The sequence below is a fragment of the Palaemon carinicauda genome, chromosome 35 (assembly GCF_036898095.1).
Source record: "Palaemon carinicauda isolate YSFRI2023 chromosome 35, ASM3689809v2, whole genome shotgun sequence".
Taxonomy (NCBI): domain Eukaryota; kingdom Metazoa; phylum Arthropoda; class Malacostraca; order Decapoda; family Palaemonidae; genus Palaemon; species Palaemon carinicauda.
This window is the reverse complement of record NC_090759.1, coordinates 72732402-72746031: the sequence shown is the minus strand read 5'-3', so window position 1 is coordinate 72746031 and position 13630 is coordinate 72732402. Positions and strand designations below refer to the sequence as shown.

The window sequence follows — 13630 nt, the reverse complement described above, 5'->3', positions numbered from 1 at the left end:
AACTGGTATACCTAACTTCCAAATGACAAAGATGCATTTATTTTTCTACAGGTCAGGGTGAAGTATGCATAAAAGGCTCAAATGTTTTCAAAGGATACTTCAAGGATCCTGAAAAGACTCGAGAAACTGTTGATGCCGGAGGCTGGCTTCACACTGGAGACATAGGACAGTGGCTTCCTGTAAGTTCTGAAATTTCTTTCATTGTATAATGTGAAAAAATTTGAATAAGGATAGTTTTGATAGTAGTAAGAAACTGGATGAAACCTCTGAATATAACCTAATTGAGGTATCACAATAAATGCTTTGTAAATATTTACCCTCATTTCCATCAATAGTGAAAAGTGAAGCTTAGAGGTATCTTCAAACCTTACATTTAACCCTTCAAGAACTAGTGTTTATCCTAGAGGTTTTCATTTCATTTATAAATTATTTGATTTACCTAAGTTGATCTGCAATTCCTAAAGATGGTTCAAAGGATTTGTTCTAACATAGTAGAGTAAATCAGTCTAATTTAGTAAATTAAATATTTTTGAAAAGTTTATAACAATATAGAGGAAATTTTTTTTAAATTTGACTATTTTTCTTAAAGTAAAATGTGGCAATGCAAAAAAAAAAAAAAACATGCTTCAGTATATTGTTAGTGATGTATAATTAATAGAAACTGGGCCATGATGAATGGCATTTAAGTAATGTGCTAAATAAGTGTGCTTTGTTCCTGCACGTGCAAATTACGGTATACTTTCTCTTCAAGCGGCAGCAAGTTTGCATGGCCCTGTGTTTCAAACTTCCTGTTGTCAGTTTAGTGGTTAATATTTCTCTTTTTTACAGACTGGAACGTTAAAAATCATTGACCGTAAAAAGCACATCTTCAAGTTATCACAGGGAGAATATATTGCTCCTGAAAAGGTGGAAAATATTTATGTCAGATCGCCATATGTTGCTCAAGTGTTTGTCCATGGTGAAAGTTTGAAGGTCAGTAAGGGTTTTTAGTTCTGTATATGTAAATTATCTTTGCAGTTTGCATGATGTTCATAGTTTAATAAACTCACAAAATGTTCATTTAATATAGTTAATCACATGATTACTATATAATCGGATTCTTAATGCAGGAAACAATTTTATTTACTGGAATACTTTTTGCAGTCCTGTGTAGTTGCCATCATTGTACCGGACGTTGAAGCTGTGAAGGACTGGGCGAGAGAGCAGGAGATCCCAGGAACGTTATCAGTCCTCTGCGCTAACCCTCATGTAAAACAGCTTATTATGGATGATATAACTAACCTTGGTAAAGAAGCTGGATTGAAATCTTTCGAACAGGTAAGTTTGAGATTGCTTCATATTCAAGATATATTCAACCTTTTCTTTCTCGGGAATCAAAATGAGGGAGATATGTTATAATGAAATATTACAGTATTTTAAAAAGCTTATCTTTTCTATAGATAGCATAGTAATAAAGTGCCATATTACAGTATTTTAAAAAGGCTTATCTTTTCTACAGTAAATTGTTTTTGTTCACAATAACACTACCATGTTATAACATACTTGTATTATAAAATAGTTGCTAGAGGCTAGGTACTATTTCTGATTTTGTTTTAATCGCAAAACATTGCGGAAGTATTATTTTTGTGAACATCTCTTGATGTTCATAGTGCTGCTATTTTGAAGCTGTTATATTAACATTTATCCCCTAAAACTAAAATATTTCCTGTTTTCTTTCCTTCCAATATATTTAGACCTCAAATAAAGTAATGAGACAATAAAGTAGCTAAGGTCAAGAACAATGGCTGGGGTAAGCCAACCACAGTGGAGTTTGGCAATGATGTGGAATTATTTTTTTTCCCTAGCCTTTAAATGAGAAATAGTTTGGTGTCTCGTGATGCTTGTCATTAGGAGAGAGAATAAGGGAAGAATTAATAACCAACAAATTTTCATTAACCTGTTCTTTGCTGTATTTTCACCATTTTATAGATTGTTCGTTAATGTAAGAACATGATTGGAGGGGAGTTGCCTTTTCCCCTCCCCCAAGGTTTTCTTATGGCAGGAGTGAAGTGTTTGGATGTATCATTTCCCCTGTAATTAGAGCCTACTACTTCCCATATTCATTGGAAATAGGGATTGGACGGATGGGAGTGCTACTCAATTTGAACTTTACATTAGATATACAATTTCTTTTCCTGCTCATCAGTATTAAGCCATGGGTTTCGACTACTATGTTGTTATGGAAAAGTATGACCTATTTATGCCTTCCATTCCTTACTGTTCGATTCATCGAAGGGACGACTATCTTCTTGAATGTTAGGCGATGGAGGATTAGCCTTCTTAATTTTTTTTGTTCAATCGAGTTAGCCTTATTCAAGTCTTTATTTTTTCTATTTAAAGACGATTGAGGTTCACATTAGATATGCAATTCCCTTTTCCTATCTATTGGTTTTCTTAAGCCATGGAGTTTGACTAGAGTGTAGTTAGCAAAAAGAGCAAATCTAAGCCCTTCAATGTCGAAGTTGGAGTGAAACAAGGATGCGTCCTGGCTCCTGTCATCTTCAACATCTTTCTAAAAGTAGTCACTCTTCTCTGCCATCAAATTCAGCATCTTGATGACGGTTTGAAAATTCAATTTTCACTTGGACGGTAGTCTTTTTAACCTTGGGCATCTGCAGGCAGAAACAAAAACCACAATAGCACATCTTGTAGAGCTCCCAATGTGCTGATGACTGCGTTCTCGTAGCCCACACTTCTTAGCCTCTCCAACACAGTCTCGAAAGTCTCCTCCATCTATCAAGCAATGGGACTTATATTGATAAAACAGAAGTGATTGCTCAGTGAAATAATAGTAAACAGCCTTTAACAATCCAAATTAACGGAGGAAATACCAAACAAGTCAAAAGTTTCATTTCTCTTGGCAGTGTGCTCTCCATGAAGCACAACATAGATGAAGAGATCATATCCTGAATCAACCAAGCATCAACAACCTTTGATCCAGAGTATTCGACAACAACCTAAAGATAGATACTAAAGTCTCAGCCTATGTGGCTGTATGCCTCTCCACCCTAATATATGGTGCAGAATCCTGTACTGTATATTGTCGCCACACAAAACCTATGGAAGCCTTCCATGCCATGTTAAATGCTCACAATGCATCCTTGGAATAACAGAGATAGATAAAGTCTAGCATACAGAAATATTACAATGTGCCAAATCCATCAGCATAGAGGCCACACTAGCAAAAAGACATTAAAGATTTACTGGACATAATATATGTATGCCAGAACACCGCCTCCCTCGTCAGGTCTTGTACGGACAGCTCTTTACTTCGCGTAGAAACCTGGGGGCAAATGAAAAGATGTAAAGATGATATAAAGGCAACACTTAAGAAATGCAACATTAATCCAGGCGATCTTGAAGTAAGTGCTTCCAACAGACCACTGTGGCGTTTGTTGTGCAGTGTGGAAGTAACAAGACTAAAAGATGAATGAAACCTAGCAAGACAGTAAAGCAGGGATCGAAGGCAAAATCATCCTATGGGAGGCCCCCCACTGAACCTGCCAGATGTGCAGTAGAGTCTGTGGTTCTAGGATTGGTCTGCACAGTCATACACAATAGTATCAGTAACAGCAGCATTAATTTAATCATCATCACCATAGTTATTATTCAAGGAAGCAGGACTAATTTTATCATCATTCCCATAGTTATTTAAGGAAGAATTAGTTGTCATCAACTCAGTGGACAGCCATAGTAGTAGTAGTAAGACCTACTTATGGCCTCTTTCCCTTACTTAACTTTGATTCATTGTAAAGGCAACTATCTGCTTCATAGTTAAAAGAAGTTAGCCTTATCCAAGCTTCTTTTTCTTATATATAAAACCCAAGTGCTAATATCACAGATGAGTGAAATCAAAGTTAAATGCAGCCAAGGTGGGTGTAATAAACCAGCTTTCATTTCAACTCTTCTGCATCTTGAGGCAAAGCTTGGAACCCTGTAAATTGCCCTATTTGCTTACAATGGATTCATTCTACTTATCCATTAGTGGTAGGCTTGAGAGAAAGTACCATTTTTCTTCTTTCAATGTGGGTGAAAGGATTTGCCAAGATCTGGATTTCTCCAAGTATTTACCCAGTAAGGAATGCCAAGAACCCATCTGCTTAGCAGCATTGGATTTGTCAGTACGGGGCTTTGGTAGGTGGGTTGTGGTGGACCAGGCTCCTTTGAAGTAATAGATTTTGAGTCTGACTTGAAGGGGGTCAATAGAGGAGATTTCATTCTTCCCAGGGAGGCAACCTTCGGGTGGTTCTCCTGGGTTTGGCAAGCTTGCTAGGTCAGCTCCAATTCAGGTTACCACTAGCTAAGTCACTGTTCCTCCTGGTTTCGATCAGCTTGCATCCCTTGTGGATCCTCAGTTATTGCTAAGATAGTTGAGGCATCAATTTGGTCCTTCTTTGGGGATCCTGTTAAAGGGTCTACCATTTCTGGGAGTTCCTGCATTCTGCCTACTCCCCCTTCATCCCAGCCTGGGGATTTTCAGGGTCAGAAGAAATCTCCAGAGGGGGATCATAACTCTTGACCAGAATCGTCCGAGTTTGGTGTCGGGTAATAATCAGTGGGGCTGCTGCTTCTATGGATGTTGAAGAGGGAAATCTAGTGGGACTCCCTTGGTAATCTGGCATAGTATATGCTTTTTCGCGTGAATCTAACATTTTGATGCAGGAGCTTTGATCTTCCATTCAATAATGTAAAATTCAAAGATATTGGTACATTTCCTCCACAACACCAATTCTATCTAGTCAAAACCCTGAGACTCAACTCCTTTGTCAGCAAAATGCTGAAAGAACAAGGCATAGAAAAAAGTGAATTCCTAGAATTCTAGGACAGACTATTATGTGTAACGAAGAAAGACTTGCCAAAGTGAAGATTGATCATCAACTTATCTTTTCTTAACAAACACATCAGATGTGACACATTCAAGATGACAACCATCATATATGCTTGCTAATTACTACATTGAGAGGCCTGGATTTGCACTATAGATCTAAATGAGGTATATTCTTAAGTCCCTATTGCTCCTCATTTCTGACCTTACTTTGGGTTTTGCCTTAGGAATACAGTAGTTTATGAAGGTTCAAAGTGATGCGTTTCGGCCTCAATATTTCCCCAAGGGTGTTCACAAGACTAACAAAGTCAGTGATCAAATTCCTTCATTGGCATGGAGTTCACATCTAAGCCTATTTGGAAGAATTTCTTGTCTGGGCAGAGATGAAAAAATTATGCCTCGGGTACACAAATCAAGTTTCCTGATCAAATTCACAAAATAATGAGTAGTTCCAATAGGGATACTGTATTCTAGTGGCTAGACCTGCATTGGAGTATGTCAAAAGCATCTCAGTAAAGAATTTTACATGTCTCTTCTCCTCCAGATTGCAACTGGAGGTCTTAGGCCTTCTTGCTTCAGTAATCAATCTAGTTTTGAAGAATAGGTTGAAAGACCTCAATTTGGTGTGGATAAGAGTTGCTCAGAAATAGTTTTTATATAATCGATTCCACTTACCTAGTTGCTACTAAAGAATTCTTAAGAGGGCATTTGGCGAGGACCAAGGCCTATGTCGGTCCCGTTGGTCCCTCCCTTGATATCAGTGATCCTTCATACAAATACATCCTGGTTGGGTTTGGGAAGTCAATTAGAGGCAGTCAATTAGAGGACACCTATGTGATTGGGAAATGGTCCCTTTAGTTTACAGCATTTCAAGTGTTGGAACTGATGACAAGATTTCCGACGACAACCAGGCAGCAGTTTGTCATCTGAGGAGAGGGGGATCCTAATCAATAATTCTCAATGCAGTGATCCTCCCCTTCAGGAGAGGGATTTATCCCCCCAAACCACCTTTCAGGCTTTCTCAGACAACCCTGAACACAGTGGACCTTGAATCAGAGCTGCTTTCAAAAGATCCTAGAGATTATCTTGTTTGAAATGAAAGAGAACTGCAAGTACAAGTGTATGCTATAAATATAGCGCTGATTGTGTATTGTTTGGCACTGTATTGGTTAAGGATCCCTGGAACAGATGGTTCAGGATTTGTTTCCTCAGAGTGTGATTACGAAAGCTTTGAATATCCTCCTGATCTTCTCAGGGACAGCTGTGCTAGTAGAATGCTCGAGTCTCTGGTAAAACTATATAATTCCTCATTCCCTTAAGAGTTACTTACTCCAGAAGGCTATTTTGTTATAGCATTTGCCTTGGGAACAAGAGTCGGTGAACTAGCAGCATTATGAAGAGAACATGAGTTTATCACCATCACTCCTGACAGTTTCCAAATTCTCACTCTGGGTTTCCTATTTTTGGCCAAAAACAAAGAACCAGCCTCTTCTGAAATGGCATCCTCTTTATATGGCAGGTTTACAACTGGGCTATGATAACCTTTAGGGTCTACCCTGCAATTATATTTGCAGTGATCCAAGTCTTCAGAAAGTAGTCAGTTTCAAAATAGCCAGACCAACAAGTCTTTTTTTTACATGGGCTATCCATATTCTATTTACCTCTCTTATCAAGAATGATATCCTTTGTACATTCTTAAAACCCATGTGAGAAAAACTGCTTATCCATTGGCATTTTTATTTAATATGCAATTTCAGCACATCCTGAGCTCTATGGGTTGGTCTGGGCACAGGGTGTTTATAAGGGCATTTGTTTGTGGCGCCTAAGAAGCAAAATCGGATAAGAAGAGAGGCCATCATGATAGGCCTTTAGCCTCTCTGGTTTTTCCCTTATGAGGCAAGTTCTTCTCACTCATACATGTAAGAACTGGATGTTTGTTTGGTTGTAGATCTCTGTCCTTGATGGTAAATGATTCTGTCCTTGCTCTAGTATTAGTCTTTGGAGTACAGTAACTGGTTCAATAGTCTGAACCGGTGGATCTTTCTTATACAGACTGAGTCCATGATTTGATAATTAAAACACTGGCCCTAGAGAAGGTTAGACCATGTTTCTTTGGTATTTTATGTGTAGAATTCTCTGTTCTGGGCTTTTACAGGATAAAAAGTCCTTGGAGACCATTGAGCATTTCCCTATTATAAGTTTTAACTTTGTCAAAACCCCTAATTTAAGGAAAACAACCTGGACTTTAAATTTTCAAATCTTTAATTTGAGGCAGTTTGTTACCAAGAACTAGACTGCAGGTGATTTAGGGTATTAATTGAATTTATTATATGAAAATTATAAATGAAATAATTAAATTTATGTAAAAATTATAAATGATCCATGGAAGAGTCAGCCACATGAACATCAGGGGAGGTTCATAGAAATGAACAGAATTTTAACAATAGAATTTGTTATATCTATACTTACCACATGTTCATATACATGCCCACCTTATTCCCCAACTAACTCGTGGAGACAAGGTTAGAGAATAGTTCTAACTTCAAACCTGAAAGACAAAAATTATATAGCTTGCCCTGGTCATGTTATTGCTATTAGCCACAAGATTGTCTCATTATTTCACTAGTCTTGAGTATATTGGATGGAAAGAAAAAGGGAAATTTTTTAGTTTAATGGATAAGTGCCAATATTTATGAGTTTTGAGAGCCTAGCAATTTGTACACTTAGATTCAAAAGTCCGCCGACACTCAGGGAGAATCGCTCGTCAGAGGTCTCTAGTGTTACCATGACAAAACAAATAAGGAGTTGCATTTCTTACTACTTCTTAGGAAATAGGCGGAGCCTTGTCCAAGCTCAGCGAACGCTGGAAAATATTACAAATCTTGTTGCCATATTTCATGCTGTGGTATCATTTGACATCTCAACTAGCCAATACAAATACACAAAACACACACACAGACACACACACACACATATATATATATATATATATATATATATATATATATATATATATATATATATACATATATATATATATATATATATATAAATCTAGAATCTGTATAAGCATGTAGAAATTAGTGGAGTGGCATAACTTAACAATTCCTTCCGTTAACAGCTACATTATATTGTTCGGAGATCCGACATTAGTCTTGTTCCAGTTTCATTTATGGCTCGATGCTGTAAAGTATTCATAAAAACGCCATAAATGAGTTATACGAGCCTTGAGGACATTCATAGAGAGAGAGAGAGAGAGAGAGAGAGAGAGAGAGAGAGAGAGAGAGAGAGAGAGAGAGAGAGAGAGAGAGAGAGATTACAGTAGTAAATGTAGTAATTGGTCACCATATAAATTGATTTCTAGACATTCATGCATATCAGGAGAAATTTTCGCTTGATATTGCAATGTTTCCAATAAAAATGTTTGTATTATGCTTCCAAAAACTTAGTTTTAGAATGCTAAATTGATTGCTAAAGACTTTCATAGGCCTTTAGATATTCATAGATAGGAACATTTTGGAATACATAAAGATACTTTACTGAAAAATATTTCCCAAGTCATTCAGATTCAAGGGGATGTGCCTTCTCAGTCTTCAGTTCGCAAGTCACTTGCCCTTTATTCATCAAATTTTTTACCTTCCCTTTTCGGCCCGTATTTGTGGCTAAGAACGGTTGGCACTGACATTTAAAGTAGAATTTTAAATATATACTGTAAAATCTTTGCTGTGTTGCTAATTCAATCTTTATTACAAGAGCTTTAATTTGCTTGATAATTACTGAGGCTCTATGGCACAATTGGAGATAGTTATCATCGAGTAGCGATAACGGAATTATTTTGTTAGACTTAAATGCTCATCCACATAATGGTAGATTTTGGAACAATAATAGCTTTAATTAGAGAGTCGTTGTCTTATGAGTGTTTGAAGGATTCGTTAGAAAGAATCCTTATACCAACATTTGTCCGGCTCGAAGTTATACTATTTAGTTACTATAGATCATTATGTTCTGTAGTCCTCCATTTACCACAAGTTTTCCAATTAATATGCTCATTACGAAAGTACTCTATAGGATAATTTGCCCGTTTTCTTTAAAATCAACCAAGATATTTTCGTTAACTGAAATAATCATAAAGGAATATGATTGAAATTGTATAAAAAAATGTGAGTGAAATAGTGCTCAAAATGCCTTATTTTCTAATCCAGCTAAGGAATATCTCGTTTTGGCTTCACACAAATTTCGAAAGGTTCCAGGTTGGAATGGTCAAGTGCAGGTGTTTCTTGCTGCCGCTCAGGAGAGATTTCTTTTCTGGAGGGATAGTGAGAAACTAGGAACTAAAATTGACGGCGAAAAAGGCAATTTTTCTTAAAAATGCCAAGGATGTCTATTAAACGAATGAATAAAGAATGAATGAAAGGAACACAAATAGGAACTTGATCATGGAGACTTACGCCTATTTGAATCACGATTATTAGAAGTCAGCGTAATCAAGCTACGTAATTTTCTTAAGATAAAGCTACTTACATAATCACTGATAACTTACAGCCAAGGTATTAGTGTAGGAAATCATTTTGTGCTCATGCCCCCTGCGCTTATATTTTATTTTGGAAAATTAGAGAATATATTACGGGAAAATTAGTATTTCTTACTTTCATTACAAAATCTTGGAAAATTATGTCGTTCTGAGGACAAGAGACTTTTATATATGATTTATCAATAAAGCAAATTTCTCAAAGGTTTTGCTAGAATGTTATAATGGTCTCATTTACCGCAATACAACTCCTTTTTTAATCAATTAACTAAACTGATTATATTCAAAGTGGTATGCAGTCATCAGTATTTACTGTTTCCATCACAGATTATTTATTATGCAAAGTTAATAGTTAACTTTGGTTACTAATCAACCTTAAAACAACAAAGGCTATTTATTCGGTTGCTATTAGCTACTACAAATGAACTAATTATGAATTAGGTTAGCAATATTTCATGGAACATTAACGGTTATCAAATTAGATTGAGGCAATGATACAATATTTTACAAGTTGTATCAAGAATTTCTTAACCTCTTTCCACAACCTCTAAAATACAAATGACTTCCTTGTTTCCTCAAATTCTTCAGTGTCGGACTGCCCGGGGGAGGAGTAATCCCCCCCCCCCCCCCTACCTAGCCCACCCCCCAGCCACCTACCCATCCATTGAAAGTGTCTACTGGGCTCCTCAAAAGAATAGTAAAAATAATATATATATATATATATATATATATATATATATATATATATATATATATATATATATATGTGTGTGTGTGTGTGTGTGTGTGTTTTATGTATTTGTAGTGAATACTCGAGGGACAAATGATACCACAGAATGAAATATGGCAACACGATTTGTAATATTTTTAAGCGTTCGCTGAGGTTAGACAAGTCTCCGCCCATTTCCTTGAAGGTAGTAAGAAGACCAACTCTTTCTTTGTTTTGTCATGGTAACACTAGAGACCTCTGACGAACGATTCCCCTTGAGTGTCGGCGGACTTTTGAATCTAAGTGTACATCAGGCGAGTATATAGAAATAACTAATTTTATCAATAAAATTCAGTTTTAGAGCTTTCTAGCTCAAGATTTAATTATTGTAAACTTTCTTTACCAATATACTCTTATCTTTCAGGTTAAGGATATTTATCTTCATCCAGATCTTTTCAGTGTCCAAAATGGACTCTTGACCCCTACCCTGAAGTCTAAGCGGCCTCAGCTGAAAAGGTACTTTACTCCACAAATCGACGACATGTACGCTAAATTAGCGTAGACAGTCATTTGCTGTGCGCCGTAACGCACTTACAAGTGAGAAATTGACTATAAAATGTTCAGTGCTTGACCTGCGTGTGAAATGGACCTCATGGGATCTGTATGACTTGTGCCTCATAAACAATAGAAAACCACTTAGTGAGCATTGAGTGATTCATCTATTGTTTCTTTTTTCAGTATATTGTTCTATAGAATCTGATAACCGTAAGATTTACAGTAAATATATACAGATATCACTGAGAAAAATTTTGATTTATAATCAGAATGTGCAACATATATATCAGTATAGCAGCTGAAGAATTTTTTTTCTTTACAGCTTAATAGATGTTTCTGTAATACATTTATATACTATTTTTACCTAGAATTTGGTGATGGTTAGACTGGATTATGTTTTATAAGGAACATATATTTTTTTTCTTCTAAGTTTGATGGCCTTTGTTGTTTCTAGAGCTGGAAGCAGCTTACTGGGTAACCTTATCTGGAAATAGTAGGAAAGCCTACAGACAAATTGGGGATCATTATTAGGGATAGATAATTCATACTAATGTATTATTAATACTCATATAACAAGACATTAAAGAAGTTATAAATGGAAATCTACGTTATGAGTTTTCATTCAATACAGTATTAAAAACATAAACCTTGGGGTCACAAAATTGATAAAACTTAATTATTCTGTCAAATCACAAGAAAAGGATACTTTGAATAGGAAGATAACTCTTGGGACCTGCTACTGAACGCATGGATTTATTCTACGGCAATTTCAACGAGGTGAAATGCCACAGAAATTACAATACCAAGAGACAAAGATGCGAGGATTATCCAGTGTTATTTCTGGACAATACTGTACTTATGTTACGGTGGCTTTTAGCTAGGTTGTGTTCTAGTCATGACTGAGAGGCAGGATGTGAGGCTTCTTCCTAGAGCCTTAGGTGCTCAAGCTGCGGTTGTACAGAACTTTGACAAAAATACTTTGTGACGTCCACAGAGTTCTTGTCTAAAGTCTTCATTAAAACTTTCTTCTTGAGAGGGTTACCAAAATGAGCACTTGTCAGTGTTAGGGGGCTGGGGTAATTATAAATGAAGTCATCCTAATGTAATTACTTGTAAATACATTGTTATGGATTATATTGGTCGAGTTTCTTTTGGTTGTGTTCATTTGTAAAATGAACGCAATCTTGTTTGAGGAATAGAGAGGATTATCTGCGTAGGGAGTAAAGCACATGCTTGTTAAAAGTATCTCTTATGAAAGTTATACCATGTGATATATACAGAGTATGTTTAATTTCAATATAGATCCTGAAATGAATTTTAAATACTGTATAAAAGTTGTATGAAACAAAGTATCTGTCATTTCAGAATACAAGTATGTAAAATATATGTACTCTTTTATATACTGACACATATGGCCTTGGTTAAAATGTTGTTGTTAGAAATTAAGTTGAAGCACACTAACATAGTCCGCTAAATTATTCAAGAAATATTCAGAGCTTCTGACATCTACCTTCCACACAATGTACTCATCAGTGACGAAACAAGTATCATATCATAGGAAATAATTTCTAATTTCTTGTATAGTGCTTTCATTTTGTATATTGTACAGGTCTAGTTAACTATGATATGGAGAACTCTGGTTTCCCTTTCAATGTTAACAAGTCTATTTAGATTTACAGTGCTATAGGTCTCAATGTACGATTGACTTTGTTGGTAAATTACATTCAATGTTGACAATGTTACCATTTCTGATTAATGCAGTGCTCTTTATAAAATATTTTCACAACTGCTTCCCTACTAGATTTTGAAACATGTATACAAACTAGGTTCACATAAATCCCTATCGATTAGTCTTACAACCAATATTCTTTACATTAATTTTTTTTTGCAACCATTCAAGATATGTACAAAAAAACTGCATATCTCCACTGTGTGCCTTCTGCATTCTGTGAAATTTTGCATAACATTTACAACTGGTTATTTGAGTATATACCTGAAGATTATAAAAAATGCCATACTGTAGGTGTCCAATGCATTATCCCCATAAACCACCTTAATTTCATAGGATGTGGATGAAAGTGCAGGAGATGTACATTTTTTGACAAGCCATCCATTCTGCTGATGATAAGTATTAAAATGACTCATTTTTATTGCATCACTGAGCACACCTCTCATCACATTACATGTAGGTTTGTATGTGTAAATTTCTAGATTTCAAGTATGTAAATAAAAATTCTAATGCTTCACATTGTTTTCAGATTCCTATTTCAAATCATCTTTGGTATTTGTTGAGTTTGCAAAATAGTTTACAGATGAAGAGCAGTTACCACAAACTATGAATATGCTTACTTGGAAGTTGTAAAGAATTTTAGAATTCTGGTAGTTAACATAAAGAATAAATTTGATAAATTTGACATAAGAAAATTTTTAAAAATCAATAAAAATTGTAATTTGTATTTTTCCAAACTTGAGTCCTTTAATAGGAGTATGCTTTCAGCAAATTTGGTTGCTATCAAAATTTATAGCAAGGTGACGGTAGTCACTGATGGGTGACGGGAAAGATCCGCCCACCCAGCAGACCACTGAGGAGCCACTTTGACCTTAACCTAGGACTGTGGGGCAGGAAGAGTATCAAAGTACTCAGGTTTGTATACAGTAATTAGGAAAAATACTAATTACTTTAAAAAATTTTTATTTGTTCCTAAATGAATACAAACCTTAGCCCTTACAAGGGAAGGAGTTCCTATAACCAAACTGACTGGTTACTTTCCTGTGAAATGTCAAAGCACTTAGGTCCTCTCAACCTTATAGCCTTCTGAACATGAGGATGAGGCATGTGTTAGACTAGGTCAGAACAAGGAATTAGTCAAGGAACAACTTATATCAATGTGGAGGATATACTAAACAAAACAAAGTTGCTCAATCATGCGGTATAATTTATACTACTCCTAGTGTCCAGTCCAGCAAATAAGTG

The 13630-nt window shown here is 35.9% G+C and overlaps 1 protein-coding gene across 1 annotated transcript in view; it reads left to right on the top strand.

Moving 5' to 3' along the window:
* LOC137627878 (long-chain-fatty-acid--CoA ligase 1-like) overlaps positions 1-12900 on the top strand; it is a 39926-nt gene extending 27026 nt beyond the window's left edge. The window contains exons 8-11 of the mRNA XM_068359311.1: positions 52-179; positions 829-972; positions 1144-1317; positions 10526-12900. Coding sequence (XP_068215412.1) covers positions 52-179; positions 829-972; positions 1144-1317; positions 10526-10663 — 584 coding nt within the window. The 3' untranslated portion in view covers positions 10664-12900. The remainder of the gene's footprint in view (positions 1-51; positions 180-828; positions 973-1143; positions 1318-10525) is intronic.
* Positions 12901-13630: the final 730 nt, after the last annotated feature.